The sequence below is a fragment of the Chrysemys picta genome, chromosome 5, assembly GCF_011386835.1.
Source record: "Chrysemys picta bellii isolate R12L10 chromosome 5, ASM1138683v2, whole genome shotgun sequence".
In the NCBI taxonomy this organism is placed as follows: Eukaryota; Metazoa; Chordata; order Testudines; family Emydidae; genus Chrysemys; species Chrysemys picta.
In genome coordinates this window covers 118,995,684-119,014,966 of record NC_088795.1, presented here as the reverse complement: position 1 = coordinate 119,014,966, position 19,283 = coordinate 118,995,684, and the positions used below count along the sequence as shown (strand labels likewise).

General features: G+C 40.9%; 1 protein-coding gene across 7 annotated transcripts in view; it reads right to left on the bottom strand.

Annotated features, from left to right (window-relative positions):
* MAN2B2 (mannosidase alpha class 2B member 2) overlaps positions 1-19,283 on the bottom strand; it is a 57,384-nt gene that overhangs the window by 16,973 nt on the left and 21,128 nt on the right. For all 7 annotated transcript variants that reach the window (XM_065598248.1, XM_024106882.3, XM_065598251.1 and 4 more), the window contains 6 exons: positions 17,409-17,524; positions 15,911-16,088; positions 10,252-10,450; positions 3,497-3,687; positions 2,400-2,586; positions 241-374 (listed from right to left, as the gene is read on the bottom strand). In XM_065598248.1, coding sequence (XP_065454320.1) covers positions 241-374; positions 2,400-2,586; positions 3,497-3,687; positions 10,252-10,450; positions 15,911-16,088; positions 17,409-17,524 — 1,005 coding nt within the window. The remainder of the gene's footprint in view (positions 1-240; positions 375-2,399; positions 2,587-3,496; positions 3,688-10,251; positions 10,451-15,910; positions 16,089-17,408; positions 17,525-19,283) is intronic.

Here is a 19,283-nt window from a genome sequence, read left to right as displayed (position 1 = left end):
CTTTCTGTTTTGGGAAAGTAAATTGGACTGAACAACAGATTTGTAGGCAGGGTACTTGATTACATGAGCAACTGGGGCAAAACCAATATAATCATGTTGTTTCTAATTTACAGAAGAAGCTATCATGTCTTGCTAAGAGGGCGGGAGAGAAAAAAAGGGAATTGGAAATGACTGTACTGTAATGAAAGAGTCAGTTACAAAGAGAAATGCAATATATACATTAACATAACCACGCAGTACCTGTGCCGGTACAGGATGTCCCAATTCATCATACACACTGACTGCTGAGTAGCTCATAGCAACGACGACAAAGGTAGTGATGTTCCACGCCAGGGGATTATAGACAATAATGTATTGTTCAACACTCCTTGTACCTTTTAATGCACACAAAGTAAAAATACAGCTTTAAAATAAGAAACAGTAATGCACAGTCATTTTTCTTTTAAGGAACATACTACCCAGGTAGAATATGATCACCATCTTTTAAGGTTTCAATCTAAAAAATAGGCCTCAAAGAGTGTATCATGATTGCACATTCAGATCTATATTTATAATACTGCATAAAGCCAATGCCCCTTTGGTATACAGGTCTGTCTCATCTTACGCTGGGGTTATGTTCCGCAGTCAGCGCCTAAAGCGAAAATCACGTATAGTCAAAATTACATTGAGTGTAATGGCGGGCGGAATCGCCTGCACTACAGAAACAGTATTTAAATTGTTATTTTTCTCTTTTGTTGTTTTTTGTTTGTTTTTGCCGACCGCATAAAGCTGAAATCGCACATGTTAAATGCTCCTAAGATGCAACAGACCTGTATTATTCTTCTGTTTGAACCACCCAAAAGCCCAGAATTCAGAGAAAACACATTTGACGATATTAAATTACAACAGGCTAGCCACTAAGTGATGACAATAAAAAGTTCTCCTCTATTTACAATCATACAACCTAAATACCAGTAGTGTTATGCAGGAGATTCTATAGGGAAACCTAATTTCAGTATCCCATAAACAATGCACAAGCTGCTGCCCAAAGCACTGTTTTCATTCTACAATAATAAAAGTCTCCAAAACAAACCAGCTTTTTTTTTTTTTTTTTTTTTTTTTTTTTTAAAAGGAACTCCATAATCTTCCTGGAATAAACAGATTCCTAGAACACATTAATAAATTCTTGCATACCCTGGCAGTAAATCATAAGGAAAATCTTCCATAAAGTTGACTATTGTATATCCTAGACTCCTTCCTCCAGTTACGAAGACTAGTTAAGGAACGGTCTTTGTCATGCCACGTTCTCCTTTGGACACATGTCTGAAGGCAGAATTTGGGGTCCAGTCCTGAAGTCTTTATTCACACAAAGCTCTGGGTCCCTACTGCATGATCTTTGGTTTTGGATGCCTGAGATTTGGTGGCTCAGCTGCCTTGCTTGAGGGTTGGTGGGTATGCTTGGTACATGGCTTCTTCCAAACTATGGCTTACAATTAGAGCTGGGCATTCAGTTCCAAAAAGAGAGACGCACACACACAAAAATTAAGTTCAGGTTTTAGGGCTTTTTAGAATTTTCAATTAATTGGAGGGGAAAAAATCAGTTTTGGATCTGTTCTAGACAGGGATTCAAACCTGGGTCTTCCACATCCCAGGTGAGTGTCCTAACTATTGGGCTAAAGGTTATTTGGGGGGGGTGAAGGGGAGGGAGGAGAAAGAATGGGACAGCAGCACTGGTGGCAGTGCCACCACCAGCTCCTCCCCTCTGGCCATTTTGTGAATGGTCAAAATTATCTGTGTCCAACAGTTGCAAAAATTTTAATAGATTCATAGATTCCAAGGCCAAAAGGGACCATTATGATCATTGAGTCTGACCTCCTATGTAACACAGACCTTCCCCAAAATAATTCCTAGAGTATATCATTTAGAAAAACATCCAATCTTGAATTTAAAAAGTGTCAGTGATGGAAAATCCACCATGACGCTTGGTAAAATGTTCCAATAGTTAACTAACCCTCCCTGTTACAAATGTATGCCTTATTTCCTGTCTGAATTTGTCAAGCTTCAACTTCTATCCACTGGATTGTGTTATACCTTTTTCTGCTATATTGAAGAGTCCATATTAAATATTTGTTCCCCATGTAGGTCCTTATATACTATTATCAAGACACCTCTTAACCTTCTTTTTGTTAAGCTAAAAAGATTGAGCTCCTTGAGTCTATCGCTGTAAGACATGTTTTCTAATCCTTTAATCAAGGATTTGGGTTGACCAAAACTGCATTTTTTGTTTAATAAACTATTTGTCTGAAAAACGTTGCCCAGCTCTACTTACAACGATAACACTTGGGCCATTTAATGTTAGGAAGAGAATATGTTACCCTTCATACACCAATCTCGAAAAACAAAACGAATTTAACACTTACCTTGTTTTCCTTTATCTTTATTGTAAACATAAGAATAGAGTTTTCCATTCTTCTTGGCATTGTCTGTGTCTAAAATTATGGATGCCATCAGTTTCTTCACATTAACTATTCCATCCATCAAATGATTCATATACATGTCCTTCACCTTGGGGGATTCTGTCCCTGTTATACCATCATGGTGCTGAACCTAACATTTAAAAGGGATTTAAAAGTTACAATCAACTTGAATCCCAAGTTTAGGTCTTCACTTGAATTACTATGAATAAGTCATCCCCACACGTGAGATAATTTAATGTAGTGCTTTCCTACAGTTGTAGTCCCAAATTTATATTTTGACTATTCCTAAAGAGTAATAAATGAAGCAAGATAGTCAAAGACAAGACACACAAAGATTTCCATCTCCCTTTTCCTTTCAGTGTGAGATTATTCTAAATGCCTGCCTACATAATCAGCGATTGGGTCACAAGAAGTGAAATACATAAGGACAGATAGTTTTTTCTGGGTCTCAATTTAGCCTTTAATTTTACAGCACAATATTACCTCCACAGTTGATTGCACCCTGTGACTAGGTGCTGCAGCATATAAAAGGTTAACAGGTCTCAACAGGCCATATGGCTCCTGTGGTCAGAGTGTAAAAGGGGAAGCTGGGTCAAAAAGAGGAAGGGAGTGTCTCTACTCTTACATTGGTTGAAGGTGAAAAAGCCTCTGAGGCTATTATCCAGTATTTTCCCACTATGTTTGCTTTGTTTTATGACTATTTTGTGGATAATAAAACAAGTCCTGAGAAAAGGGCCTTAATAGGGCTGAGGCTTGGAGCTTTATTTGCCTTTCTACGCTGGTGATGCCTACCACTTGCTCACCCACACACACCCCACCCTTGGATGCATAAGTGACAGTACATAACCAAACAACTTGATTTATGGGCACAATCAGGTCCTAGTCTGACTGAATCCTATTAATTGTGCCCACCAACTAACTGCAGATGCAAATTATGGCCCAATACTTTCATGACAAATTATAATTTGTGAATTCATCTTCAAAAGTGACTTTTGGTAACAGTGTATATAATTTTCCTAATCAAAAATGTGTAAGTTTACCTCAGAGACTGCCCATCTAAGACTGCGGAGCTGCTGTAAGGCCCAGAATTTACAAACAGAACCTGCTGGGTATTTCTGAACATACTGTGTGAAAAACGACTCTCCAGCGTAGAGAAGTGAACTTGCTCTCCGTGCAATTCCTTTTAAAACACTGCGGGAAGTATAAAACCCAGTCCATGCTTGAAATGGTTCTATGAAGAATTTGAGAGACACGACACACAGTAAAGTACTGAACATTTCAGCCCGTGCTTATTCCATTTTTGACTAGTTACACTCCTCGACTATGCAACTTCTTATCTACAAAAAGCAACAGCTGGTGAGGGGAAAATAATGCTAAGCATCACGTGGAACAAGTCACAGCACCCTCTCCCCATCCATTCACCACGGAGCATTAAATAGACGACCAGGAAGCTACAGTACTTTGTACTACAAACCCAGTAATCTGATTGCTGATCTGAGGCAATTATCTGTGAAAATAAGCCTCTTCTTACTGAGATTAAGTTCCCATGAAATTGTACAAGACAAATTCAGCAGTGTCATTGGAGCACATTATATTTTTAATCAATAAAATAAGGGCTTTATGATTGCTAGTTATCATTTGTCATGACTGAAAGGAGGAGGTAAAACAGAATGAGCTTTAAGAAGAACAGGAGTACTTGTGGCACCTTAGAGACTAACAAATTTATTAGAGCATAAGCTTTCGTGGACTACAGCCCACTTCTTCGGATGAGCTTTAATTTCATTTCCTTGGCTGGAGTAGAATGGGGGATATGGAAACACCCATTCAAGACGACAGTGAGATTGCAAAATCTATCAACAGATGCCCTCAAGTGGTCAAAGAGGAGAATTTCAATTATTTGTTTGTGAGACTAACAACAGAAAAAGTGCACAGTCATTTAAATATATACTGCAATAATCATAGACTATCAGGGTTGGAAGGGACCTGAGGAGATCATCTAGTCCAACCCCCTCAAAGCAGGGCCAACACCAACTAAATCATCCCAGCCAGGGCTGTCAAGCTGGGCCTTAAAAACCTGTAAGGAAGAAGATTCCACCACCTCCCTAGGTAACCCATTCCAATGCTTCACCACCCTCCAACTGAAAAAGTTTTTCCTAATATCCAACCTAAACCTCCCACACTGTAACTTGAGACCATTACTCCTTGTTCTATCATCTGGTACCACTGAGAACAGTCTAGATCCATCCTCTTTGGAACCCCCTTTCAAATAGTTGAAAGCAGCTATCAAATCTTCTCTTCTGCAGACTAAATAATCCCAGTTCCCTCAGCCTCTCCTCATAAGTCATGTGCTCCAGCCCCCTAATCATTTTTGTTGCCTTCCGCTGGACTCTTTCCAATTTTTCCACATCCTTCTTGTAGTGTGGGGCCCAAAACTGGACACAGTACTCCAGATGAGGCCTCACCAATGCCGAATAGAGGGGAATGTTCATGTCCCTCGATCTGCTGGGAATGCTTCTACTTATACAGCCCAAAATGCTGTTAGCCTTCTTGGCAACAAGGGCACATTGTTGACTCATATCCAGCTTCTCGTCCACTGTAACCCCTAGGTCCTTTTCTGCAGAACTGCTGCCTAGCCACTCGGTCCCTAATCTGTAGCAGTGCATGAGATCCTTCCTTCCTTCCTTCACTTGTTGAACCTCATCAGATTTCTTTTGGCCCAATCCTCTAATTTGTCTATGTCCCTCTGTATTATATCCCTACCCTCCAGCGTATCTACCATTCCTCCCAGTTTAGCGTCATCTGCAAACTTGCTGAGGGTGCAGTCCACGCCATCCTCCAGATCATTAATGAAGATACTGAATAAAACCGGCCCCAGGACTGACCCTTGGGGCACTCCGCTTGATACCGGCTTCCAACTAGACATGGAGCCATTGATCACTACCCATTGAGCCCGATGATCTAGCCAGCTTTCTATCCATCTTATAGTCCATTCATCCAGCCCATACTTCTTTAACTTGCTGGCAAGAATACTGTGGGAGACGGTATCAAAAGCTTTGCTAAAGTCAAGGAATAACTTGATGTCCATTGCTTTCCCCTCACCCACAGAGCCAGTTATTTCATCATAGAAGGCAATTACGTTAGTCAGGCATGACTTGCCCTTGGTGAATCCATGCTGACTGTTCCTGATCACTTTCCTCTTCTCAAAGTGCTTCAAAATTGATTCCTTGAGGACCTGCTCCATGATTTTTCACCAACTGAGGTGAGGCTCATAATGAGGCAGGGTAAACCTTTTGGGTCACTGTAATGGGGTCTACAAACCCCGTATTGAGCATAAACAGAAGTGGGAGAAAAGCCTCTCCTGTCTACAGGCAAGCAGTTTAACAACACCCCCATGCAGCTGCCAGAGCTGCCAGTCATGGAGGCAGGCACCCACACCTGCAGCCAATAGCCTGCTATAAAGGAGAGAGTGCAGAGAAGGAAGGGGAGGCAGAAAGGCCTGGGACAGCAACAGGGCGACACCCCTGCACCTGGCTGCCTCCATGAACACAGCCAACAGACTGAAGCAGACTGCTAGACTTAATTAGAGGTGAGGGTCCAAGAACTGCCCTGACCAAGGGGAAACTAAGGAGGACCAGTCAGGAGCAGCAGAGACGGCTCAAAAGACTACACCAGGAGCTGGTGACAGGCACAGATTGTGTTTAGATCTCCTAGCACATTGAAGGTGCTACCATACCCAAATAAGTAACGACAGCCACTGCAGAACCTAAAGTACACTGAACATACAGGCAGGTAAAACACGCAAAAGACGGGGTTGTGGTGGTTTGCTCATGGCAAGTACACTCAGTACATTTATCAGTGCGTTACCTGAAATGATGCAATCCCTAGATGGAGGTGAGTGAGTCAGGAGATCATTCTGTATAATGAGTCATGGGAAGCAATGATCCCTTTTCATCATTAATTAAAAAAATACGTTAACAGCGTAAGTGCCACAGAATATTGGGCAAGCAGATTAAATATAGTCCAGAATACTCATGAGTCTATCCAGAGTGCAAAGGAAAATGATGAAACAGCCAGGCTACACTTACATCAGAAACAGAAGCAAAAAATGGTTACTGCCATGGGTGAATGAAATTTGGACAGCTTGACCCTTATCCACTGGTAACCACATCTGCTTCTGAGTTGGAAGAATACTTTCCTGGGGAACGTTTTCTAGGCACTGTGAAGCAAATTCCCAGTATTAGGAACTGAGATGTCAGCCTAACTTCAATACCTTGAAAGATACTGGAACAAATTAAGCAATCAATTTGTAAGCACCCAGAAAATAATTAGGTTATAAGGAATAGCCAACATGAATGCGTCAAAAACAAATCATGTCAAACCAACCTCATTTCCTTCTTTGACAGGGTTACTGGCCCAGTGGATAGGGGAGAAACAACAGATGTGACATCTCTTTATTTTAGTAAGGCTTTTGACTGTCTCATAAGCAAACTAGGGAAATGTGGTTTCGATTAAATCACTATAAGTAGGCTTGGAAGGATCAGATTTTTATTGGTAAATGTCAGTTTCACTGTACACTCACAAATGGACAAAAAAATGTCTCCCTCAATAATAACTGAAATTTACAGATAAGCAAAGTAAGAAAAATGCTGTTTAAAAACATATCAGACTTTGATGTAGGGATATTTCCTTTGTATGTTTTGACATGTGATGTTGAAAATGTGTTTTAACAATTATAAAGCTTCTGTTTTTTTCAAATCAATGTTTACTATCATTAAATAATTGTCTGACCTGTCATTTTGTCTGACACTATTCCCATAATTTCTCATAACTGTGAAAATTTAAATGGATAAAAATTGAAAAAAATACTTAAAAATAAACATTGATATTATCCACTGAAATTATTAAAAAAAACCCTCAAATTCTGCCAAGCCTAACTATAAACTGGCTGAAGGACCACAGTCAAAGAGTAACTATCCATGGCTCCCTGTTAAATTGGGAGGGCATATTTAGCAGAGTGCTACAACGGTTAAACTGCTAATATATGGAGATATACCTATCTCATAGAGCTGGAAGGAATCCTGAAAGGTCATCGAGTCCAGCCCCCTGCCTTCCCTAGCAGGACCAAGTACTGATTTTTGCCCCAGATCCCTAAGTGGCCCCCTCAAGGATTGAACTCACAACCCTGGGTTTAGCAGGCCAAAGCTCAAACCACTGAGCTATCCCTCCCCACAATGTAATATTCAACATTTTCAGATGGTACCAAGCTGTGAGGGGTTGAGAGTCCTTTGGAGGCCAAAATTAGAATTCAAAATGACTTTGACTAATTGGAGAATTGGTCTGAAATCAACAAGATGAAATTAAAAAAAGACAAGTGCAAAGTTCTACACTTAGGAAGGAAAAATAAAATGCACAGATTGGGTAATAATTAGCTAAGGCAGCAGTACTGCTGAAAAGGATCTGAGGTTATAATGGGTCACAAATTGAATATCAGTCAACAACGTGATGCAGTGGAGAAAAAGAGCGGTATAATTCTGGGGTGCATTAACAAGAGTATCATACATAAGACACAGGAGGCAATTGCTCTGTTCTACTTGGCACTGGCGAGGCCTCAGCTAGAGTACTGGGTTCAGTTCTGGGCACCGCACTATGAGAAAGAAGTGGACAAATTGGAGAGTGTGTCCAAAGAAGAGTAACGAAAATGATACAAGGTTTAGAAAACCTGACCTATGAGGAAAGGTTAAAAAACCTGGGCATGTTTAGTCTTGAGAAAAGAAGACTGAGGGCACACCAGATAACAAGTCTTCAAATATATTAAGTACTGTTAGAAAGAGGATGGTGATCAATTATGCTCCATGTCCATTGAAGGTAGGACAAGAAGTAATAGGCTTACTCTGCAGCAAGGGCTATTGGGTTAGATATTAGGAAAAACTTTCTAACTATAAGGGTAGTTAATCACTGAAATAGACTTCCCAGGGAGATTGTGAAATCTCTGTTGGTAGTGGTTTTTAAGAACAGGTTGGCCAAACACCAGTCAGGGACTGTCTAGGTTTACTTGGTCCTGCCTTTGTGCCAGGGACTGGACTAGATGAACTCTCAAGGTCCCTTCCAGGCCTATAATTCTATGATTCTAGGATGCCTTCTCTGGTATAAATATTGCAGTTTTGTACCTAAGATGTCCAGAATCATACGGATACTTTGAGTTCCCAGCAGCACTGTGACAACCTGAGGAGCACCACATGGTGCAGCAAGTGCTGACCAACTCGAATGAATGAAGATAATTTTAATAGGCTTCCCAGATTATATATCTGTCAAGCACTCCAGAGGCATAGAAGGACAACAGGATTAATGAACTACTCTAAAGGTGGGTGATTCCACCCTCCCTAACAGTGGCAAATAAAAGTTCAGATAATTATAGATCGCTTTCATGTCCTCCCTTTGCCATCTCTTAGCCTGTCTGTTTTTACAAAACAAAAAAAACGAGGAGTCCTTGTGGCACCTTAGAGACTAACAACTTTATTTGGGCATAAGCTTTCGTGGGCTAGAACCCACTTCATCAGATGCATGAAATGGAAAATACAGGAGCAGGTATAAATACTTGAAAGGATGGGGGTGCTTTAGTGTTAGGTCAGTCTAACGAGATAAATCATTTAGCTAGCCCAAGAAAGCTTATGCCCAAATAAATTTGTTAGTCTCTAAGGTGCCACAAGGGATCCTAGTTTTTTTTGCTGATACAGATTAACATGGCTACCATTGAATCCTTTTACAGGACGTGCACTCTATTTCTCTCATCAGCTTTGTATCCCTCTTTGGGTATTTTTCAGTTTATCACTTTCCCTTCTGTGCCGCAAAGCTCAAAGCACAGTGATCTTACTAATAAATAGAGAGAGAATGATTTTTTTAGGCAGTACAATAAGTATACTCAATACTGCCAAATCCCTATATAGACAGAGCTGAATTTCCTCCTCTTATGTTACATCAGTGTAAATCTGATGACTTCAGTGGAGTTACTCCAGATTTACACTGGTGTAATAAAGCAGAATTTGGCTCAGGATCCCTACCCCAGAGTTCACAAGTTATCACCTTTCTGATTTCATAAGACCTACCTCTGTAAATACACCCCATAGCAGCCTGGCTTTAAACTAGTGTTTATATATAAACAACAGCATTGCACTACACGCTTATGTTTAGTGCACCTGCCATCTCCCCTTCTTCTCCAAGTCCATCTTCGTATTGCTGTTTGCTAACCAGTTTTCAGCTTGTGATTATGCTTGGTATTATTGCTCCTTCATCACACAATCTTGTATCTACCCACTGAACTGTGCCTAGTTGTTCTAAATTCTGCATATCTAATCCACTGTCCATGGCTTTCCCAAATCCCTGACTTTCAATCATCAGGGGATCTGATTAGTGCATTATTTTCTCTATCTTTCAGGTCATCAGAGATTCAACCAACAGTGGCAGCACATACAGATATAGATATACCCCAAACCTAACCCTTCCTGGGGATTGCTTTTATTGATACTCACACAGCAAAGACAAATTTCAGGCTAAATTTTTTCCCAAGCCATGGTTTTCCTTTCAGGACCCCTTGGGTTCCACCCCTCGTTCCTGCTGCCTCAGAAAGACACTCCAACCCCTCTTATATTTCAGAATTAGAGCTAACAGAGCCCACTAAATTGGAAAGAGTAAGTCAGGAAAAAAGCTCCTTACGCTCCTGTTACAATAAACTAACCCTAATGCCAACTACTGATATCCATCAGTATATGCAGTGTATAAAAAACATATTGTTAAGTACCTGTTGAATACGGGAGAAAGTCTTGATAATTTTGAATGTCCCATGTGAGGTTTCTGTTATACAATGCCTGGAAGTAATCACTGACAGTGGAATACTGGACGGTCACTCCAAATTGATCAGCATGCTTGTTAATATAATCTAATAATGGGTCCATGTTGGAGTACTGAACTGATGCATTAAAGAACTGTTTGTCACAGCCCTGCAATTTAGAAAATAACACATCTATATGAATTAGTGGAAGTTACAGTTATAGTCAGAGTCCCAAGAGCTTAAGGCCTGAAGGGCCCACCAGATCATCTAATCTGACCTCTCTGTATACCACAGGCTACTAACTACCCTCTAGGCAACCCTCACACCAAGCCCAAGGATCAGAATTAGACCAAAATATTACAGACCTCAGGAGACTGAATCATTGTGTGCCACAGGCAAAGAACAGGAGGGGCTGAGGCACCCTTGTAATGGCTGGGAATTGATTAAGCGAGACATCCCCAGAAGATCCCATCAAGTGGCCCACAGGTTATTAACTTCCATGATGAGGTAGTTTAAGAATGTTCTTATATTACAATTCTTATCCACTGTAAAACATCATTCTTCCTTCTGAGCTCATCTGCATAAACCAGTCAAAAGTTCAGGGCCTAAGTAGCAAGAATGGGTTTGGTTATTCAAATAGGACAACTGACAACCTACTGGTCCAATAAAAATTATTACCTCACCCACCTTGTCTCTCTAATGTCCTGGGACCAACATGGCTACAACAACACTGACCAAGTGTCATGACCGACAGGAATTAAGTTAGTCTACATTGCACAACCCACAAGAGCATGCATTTCCCTGGTAGGGAGGTTGCCCAGTGTGTCTATCTGATGTCTGGCAAGGGCAGTTTCTGTCAATTCTCTCATTCCTTTCCTTGCTCTTGACAAAAAGAGAGGGAGTTTGTATGTATTTTTGTGAGCTGAGAATACACAATCTTACATCAGTACTGAGTAAGTGGTGGAAAGGAAACGAACAACAATCTGGACAGAATAACTACCTATGTTACACAATTTATTGAAAACCCCCCCTGCCTAGAACATGATCAGCCCTAGTCTAATAAGTGGATAAATGAATAGTTAAATGGGATAATGAATGCACAAAATATAGAAGGCCTGATTATCCAAAATTCATGTGCATAACTACACACTTAATTTGGATGCCCACTAGAATTGACTGCGTCTGCATACTGAGCATATGTGTGTACACATGTATCTAATACGAAGCACAGCTAACTATTTATTATTATTGTGTGCTCAATCATAGCAAATGCACAGGAAAATTAGACACAATTAAAATTACTCAGCCAATGTATTGTGTGTACACTCTTAAAAATCAGTTTCATTATAGATTTGTAAGATGGACAATGATATATTCTTGGAAATCTTCCTCTTTTGCAGACAAACTTCTTTGAACACACTGCATTTCAAAAACAACAAGGAGTTCTTGTGGCACACTTAGAGCAGGAGTCAGCAACCTTTCAGAAGTAGTGTGCCAAGTCTTCATTTATTCACTCTAATTTAAGGTTTCGCGTGCATTTTATACATTTTAACATTTTTAGAAGGTCTCTCTCTCTAAGTCATTATTATATAACTAAACTATTGTTGTATGTAAAGTAAATAAGGTTTTTAAAATGTTAAAGAAGCTTCATTTAAAATTAAACTAAAATGCAGATCTTATCAGTTTAGTGTGATCCTTGCCCTTGCTTTTCCTTGCTGGGTTTTCCAATGTCTGGCACGTATTTGGATACTTTAAGCTGCACACAGGCTTCTGAGTGATCAGTTGTTAACCGGCTCCGAGAGGGACAGAGGACAGATTTCATGTGTGAAAATACCTGTTCACACAGGTATGTGGATCCAAATGCTGAAAGCATTGCAAACACAATTTTCTTCAAACAGTTAAATTTCACTGGCAGGACATCCAGCAGGTCAGAATAGAGGCCCCATGATCTCCCTCGGTAGCTTCAAGTGTACTCCACAGATCTCCAAACTTTGATGCCCACAATTCTGAGCTTTTTACTGAATGAGCTGCATTTCGAAATCTTCAACACCCATCCACTGAAATACAGACAAATCCAAGTTGCTTTCATTGAACTTTTCAGGTTTAATTAGAAAAGAAAGCATTGGGCCAAGTTGCTGGAAATCTTGAAATCTGTCAGAAAATTCTGATTCCAGTTCTTGCATGTACATTCCAATCTCATCGACACTGACAGTGGAACGTGTGGATAGCTCCTTTATGTGTTGGAAGTAGCAGAAAGTCTAAGTTTGAATATCCGGCGAAAAAAACTGCTAGTTTTACAACAAATGCCTTCCAGGCTTCATAAAGATCAAGAACTGTTTGCCCTGCACCCTAGAGACAGAGGTTGAGTTCGTTTAGATGAGCGGTGATGTCAGTTAGAAACATTAGCTTACACGGTTCGGGGTAGTTTTGTCATTTTTCTGTCAAAAAGGCCTTGATTGCATCAACACATTTTACAAAGCGCATCAAAACCTTGCCACGACTTAGCCACCAAATGTTGCTGTGAAATGGAATGTTGTTATAAGCACTGTCCATCTCTTCTAGCAGTGCTTGAAACTGTCTGTGAGTCAAAGCAGATCGAGCAACAAGGAAATTCACAATTTGCACGACTATATTCATCACATTATAAAGCTCTGAATTAGAAATTTTAGCACACAGGTTTTCTTGATGGATGATACAGCGAAATTTGACTGTCGGGCAGCCAATTTGATCTTCAAGAAAACTGTTTTCCGACCAGGGCAGGAGCACCATCTGTTGTCACACAAAATATTTTTCTGATGTCAACTCCTCGTTCTTCAAAATGGTTTACAAAACTTTCCACTATATCGTCCCCCTTTGTTGTGCCATGCAGGGGTTTTAGGCAACAAAGTTCCTCTTGGATTTCATTGGAAGCACAATATCTTGCAAAAACTGCCAAACGTGGAATGCCATTTATATCCACGCTCTCATCAACTGCAACGCTAAATACGGCTGTGTCTTTTAATGCAGTCATCTTCTTTTCGTTAATGTTTTCTACCATTTCGCTTACGTGTCTCTCAACTGTTCTGGAAGAGACAGGCAGTTCTTTTATTTTAGATACGATCGTATCTTTATTTGACAAATCATTGAACAAAACCTCCGAACTACTAAGAAAAAATTCTTAAAAACACTGCTTTGCGTCTCATATCCTGCTACTGCCTTTTTGATCGATTCAGTCTTGTCTGCTTCGTCAAGAAAGGTTTTCTCGTGCTTTGTTTGAAAATGTCGTTGAACACTTGATGTGCGACAAACAACACTTTCACAACAGAAAGCACAAACAGCACGATCCTTCTTTTGAATAAATCCAAATGGGTCTTTCCAAGAAGGATGAAATGAACAGACATCTAACTCTGCTTTCTTAGGAGCTGACATTTTGTCAAATGTACCCCACAACTCACAGTGGAAAAAAAAATCTCGACAGATGGGACGCACAATGTCAAATGCAGTGCACTGTTCCACGTGGCGTGATAGTGATGTAAGCAAGTTAAAGAAGTATGGGCTGGATGAATGGACTGTAAGGTGGATAGAAAGCTGGCTAGATCGTCTGGCTCAACAGGTAGTGATCAACGGCTCCATGTCTAGTTGGCAGCCGGTTTCAAGTGGAGTGCCCCAGGGGTCGGTTTTGTTCAATATCTTCATTAATGATCTGGAGGATGGCATGGACTACACTCTCAGCACGTTTGCAGATGACACTAAACTGGGAGGAGTGGTAGATACGCTGGAGGGTAGCGATAGGATACAAAGGGACCTAGACAAATTAGAGGATTGGGCCAAAAGAAACCTGACGAGGTTCAACAAGGACAAGTGCAGAGTCCTGCACTTAGGACGGAAGAATCCCACGCACTGTTACAGACTAGGGACCGAATGGCTAGGAAGCAGTTCTGCAGAAAAGGACCTAGGGGTTACAGTGGACGAGAAGCTGGATATGAGTCAACAATGTGCCCTTGTTGCCAAGAAGGCTAACAGCATTTTGGGCTGTATAAGTAGGGGCATTGCCAGCAGATCGAGGGACGTGATCGTTCCCCTCTATTCGACATTGGTGAGGCCTCATCTGGAGTACTGTGTCCAGTTTTGGGCCCCACACTACAAGAAAGATGTGGAAAAATTGGAAAGAGTCCAGCAGAGGGCAACAAAAATGATTAGGGGGCTGGAACACGACTTATGAGGAGAGGCTGAGGGAACTGGGATTGTTTAGTCTGCAGAAGAGAAGAATGAGGGGGATTTGATAGCTGCTTTCAACTACCTGAAAGGGGGTTCCAAAGAGGATGGATCTACCACTGTTCTCAGTGGTACCAGATGATAGAACAAGGAGTAATGGTCTCAAGTTACAGTGGGGGAGGTTTAGGTTGGATATTAGGAAAAACATTTTCAGTAGGAGGGTGGTGAAGCACTGGAACAGGTTACCTAGGGAGGTGGTGGAATCTCCTTCCTTACAGGTTTTTAAGGCCCAGCTTGACAAAGCCCTGGCTGGGATGATTTAGTTGGTGTTGGTCCTGCTTTGAGGGGGTTGGACTAGATGATCTCCTGATATTCCAACCCTGATATTCTATGATATGTGAACCATAACATCTCTGTATGCATCTTGGGGAAGGAAGAGTGCCTTCATAAATGTTAGTATACAGCACCAACTGCAGTCTGCACTCATAATACTACCGGGTTGGGTGGACAGTTTGCACAGAATCATGAACTCGTCCTCAAATCAGTGTGAATTCAGGATTATTTTTTGGTCTGCAAAAGTCAGCTTAGGTTTGGAAAGGGCCCCAAAACGGCCTGATGATGAACACACAGCCCCACTCCAGCTCTTCTCTGAAGAATCTTCCTCCAGTTGACCCCAAACAGGAAATCCATTGACAAAAACTAGAGGTATCCTGACCATAAGGGAATACCATTTACAAGCACAGTTTGTCTCATCATAGAATCATAGGACTGGAAGGGACCTCGAGAGGTCATCTAGTCCAGTCCCCTGCACTCAAGGCAGGACTAAGTATTATGTAGACCATTCCTGACAGGCGTTTGTTTAACCTGCTCTTAAAAGTCTCCAATGATGGAGATTTCACAACCTCCCTAGGCAATTTATTCCAGTGCTTAACCACCATGACAGTTAAGAAGTTTTTCCTAATGTCCAACCTTAACCTCCCTTGCTGCAATTTAAGCCCACTGATTCTTGTCCTATCCTTAGAGGTTAAGAAGAACAATTATTCTCCCTCCTCCTTGTAACAACCTTTTATGTACTTGAAAACTGTCATGTCCCCTCTTAGTCTTCTCGTTTCCAGACTAAACAAACCCAATTTTTTTTTAATCTTCCCTCATAGGTCACGTTTTCTAGACCTTTAATAATTTTTGTTGCTCTTCTCTGGACTCTCTCCAATTTGTCCACATCTTTCCTGAAATGGGTGCCTAGAACTGGACACAATACTCCAGTTGAGGCCTAATCAGCATGGAGCAGAGTGGAAGAATTACTTCTCATGTCTTGCTTACAACACTCCTGCTAATACATCCCAGAATGATGTTCGCCTTTTTTGCAACAGTGTTACACTGTTGACTCATATTTAGCTTGTGGATGTGTCATTACATTCTAAAGTGATATACTTACCCAAGGCCATAGGACATCAGCAATTTGGAACCAGGCTGCCCTCTTTTTAATGTTTGCCACCATGGTCTGTGCATAAAGGTGAATGGTGGCATCAGTAACAGGGACACTCATGTTGGGGTAAACACCATCTTTTGGTGGATCTGGGAAAACTGCAATTCCATTCCAATAGAACCCAGACCTAAGTGGAAAGAGAAAGCAATACACTACAAAAAGGACTTTTACAGCAAGTTGGGGAAAAAATGGAGGAAATCATGCAGGGATACAAATCCAATTTGGCACATGAGGATTCAGTAGCACAATTCCAGTTTACACTGGTTCTCTGTGTTTAGTTTCTATTACATCCATGTGCCTTTATGGGCCTCCAATGGTGGCTAGTATAAACACACTGAAAACATAAGCTGTAGGAGAAGGTATATAGATCTGATAAAAGATTTATTTGGCTTGAGTTAAAATTGCCTGGAAATCTTCCTGCCCAGCCCCTGCTTTTCCTTACAAAAATGTCATTTGCTGGCTAAGACAGAGTATGAAAGAGATTGTAGGTTTAAGTCTACTAAGGTTTTGTTTTAATGCAAGAGTTCTTAAACATTTCCATAGCATGGCCCATACGGTAGATTGTAAGCCTAATTTACTGAGGTCCATTTCTTGATCAACGTAGCTTACAACGTATCATAGGGTTTTAGACTGCCACCATCACCGTGGGCACCTTCCATGTAAAATCATTAGCAATGATTCATTGCTAGAGACTTCATGGAGTCTCTAGCTCCTTCCCTCTTCAGGGATAAAAACAAACCTCTGTCTGGGGTATTTTCTGTTTATGCTAGTTGATTTGTTCGCTTCAGGTTATTTAGTTAGTTATATATCCTTTTTAACTTTTTTTGGGGGGGGGGGGGAATATCAGGATAGATAGAGCTCTAAGGGTTGTGCGTGTCACTACTGCTATGGTGGAAAGGCTTTTTTAATGTCAGGAATGGAGAATAAAGATTCAGTCCTGTGGGTTGCTGAGGACCCTCACCTCCCATTGAAGCCACTGGTAGTTGAGGGTTCTTAACATCTTGCAGGATTGAGTCTTAAGAGTCCAGCCACCTTTTAAGCCTAATAGAAGCCTCTGACAAAAGAGAAAATGCAAAGTTCTCTTAATAAGCTCAGCATCTCAGTTCTCTTAATAAGCTCGGAATAAGCTCAGCAGCCAGTCAGTCATTCTGTACTTTGCCTAAGATCCTAAGGGCTCGTCTTCATATACAGCACGGCAGCTGTGCCACTGTAAATGCTTAAGTGAAGACACTTCTCCAGTCAGTGTAGTTAATCCACTTCCCCGAGAGAAGCTCTCCAGTCGACATAGTGAAGGGTTAGGTCTACAACTACATTGCTCAGGGGTATGGATTTTTCACACCCCCGAGCAACGTAGTTATACCAATATAGGTCTGTAGCATAGACCTGGCCTAAAATTTGATATTACTGAAGTGACCAATATTTCTGCAGGGTTTGGAAGCATTCAAACCTGTTTGAAAAGGGTATTTGCGATGGGGTGCAGTAGCTGTACTGATCCATAACATGAGTGAAGATCTCATAGTTTTCAGATAAAGAGGGAGAGCCCCTCCACACAAACTGAAGCTTCTAAAAAAGACAAAAAGAAATACTTCAGAAAAAGAAATCACCATAAGAAACCAAACCTGCAGATAACAGAGTACCATGATTAATAACCCCTCGGGACTCAATTTTGCACTCCTTCACATGACCACAACTCCCACTGGCTTCAATGGAAGCTGTGCACATGTAACAGATTTGGGCTAATTCTCACTGTAGTCAAGAAGAGTCTTCCATTGAGGAGGCACAAGGGGTAAAATCCTGGCCTAGTGAAATCAATGGGTGTTTTGCCATTACCTTCAGTGAAGCCAGGATTTCACCTGAAATTCATATAATCTCTGCCTAATGCCCAGTTTATTGGGTGAGATTTTTCCTTCCGTACACGTGTGCAACGCCTTACCTTCATTGGGGTTTGTGACATTGCACCCCATAATTCTTAATGGAAATATGCTTATGAACGTATATATACCTCTACCTCGATATAATGCTGTCCTCGGGAGCCAAAAAATCTTACCGTGTTATAGGTGAAACGGCATTATATCGAACTTGCTTTGATTCACCGGAGTGCGCAGCCCCGCCCCGCCCCCCCAGAGCACTGTTTTACCGCGTTATATCCGAATTCGTGTTATATCAGGTTGCGTTATATCGGGGTAGAGGTGTATGACATAACTGGAATATGTTTTATGTTACATATGCCATGTAACATATCTCTGAAAAGGTTATGATCTACTGAATACCTTCATCCTATTTATATGCATGTGTCATTTTTGTATTCGAAGTGATGAATATTGGCTGTGTACTTGTTTGCATTTAAGTAGCCTTAGTAAAGCATTTGGTCAGCTTCTTGAGAAAGGAATGTGCAAATTAAGTGCCCAATCAAGAAACACTTAACTGACAATGGATCTTGGAAGACTCCAATCCACATAAGAAGTCTTCCTGGAGACATTCAAGATAGCATGTGGGCAATGGCTGCTGCCTGTAAAAACTGAGTCATACATGGACATGTGACTTGCCCATGTGACTCCAAAACTCCATCTTGAAGCTGGATTTTGCATAAGAGAGAGGAGAGGGTCTCCACCCACAAGAGAATGTCTATTTAAACCCCTGGGCGACCCCTCCATTTTGTCTTCAGCTGGCTCAAGAGACAGCCTCTCCACCCCCAAGGATACCTGAAAGAAACTGCAACAAAGGACAGTAACCACGGGGGTGTGAGTGATTGCTGGATCCAGACTAGAAGGAGGCTAGTCTGTAAAAGAAGCTTACTGGAATATCTCTGAGGGTGAGATTTCATCTGTAATCACTTTCTTACTGTATTAGGTTTAGACTTGCGTGTTTTATTTTATTTTACTTGGTAATTCACTTTGTTCTGTCTGTTATTACCTGGAACCACTTAAATCCTACTTTTTGTATTTAATAAAAATCACTTTTTACTTATTAATTAACCCAGAGTATGCATTTATACCTGGGGGGTGCAAACAGCTGTGCATCTCTATCAGTGTTATAGAGGGCAAACAATTTATGAGTTTACCCTGTATAAGCTTTATACAGTAACTCCTCACTTAATGTTGTAGTTATGTTCCTGAAAAATGCGACTTTAAGCGAAATGATGTTAAGTGAATCCTATTTCCTCATAAGAATTAATGTAAATGGGGGAGGGGAGGAGAAGGGTTAGGTTCCAGAGAATTTTTTTCACCAGACAAAAAACTACATTATATATAGAACATAACTATATATATATATATATATATATACACGCGCACACACACACGCACACAGTATACGTTTTAAA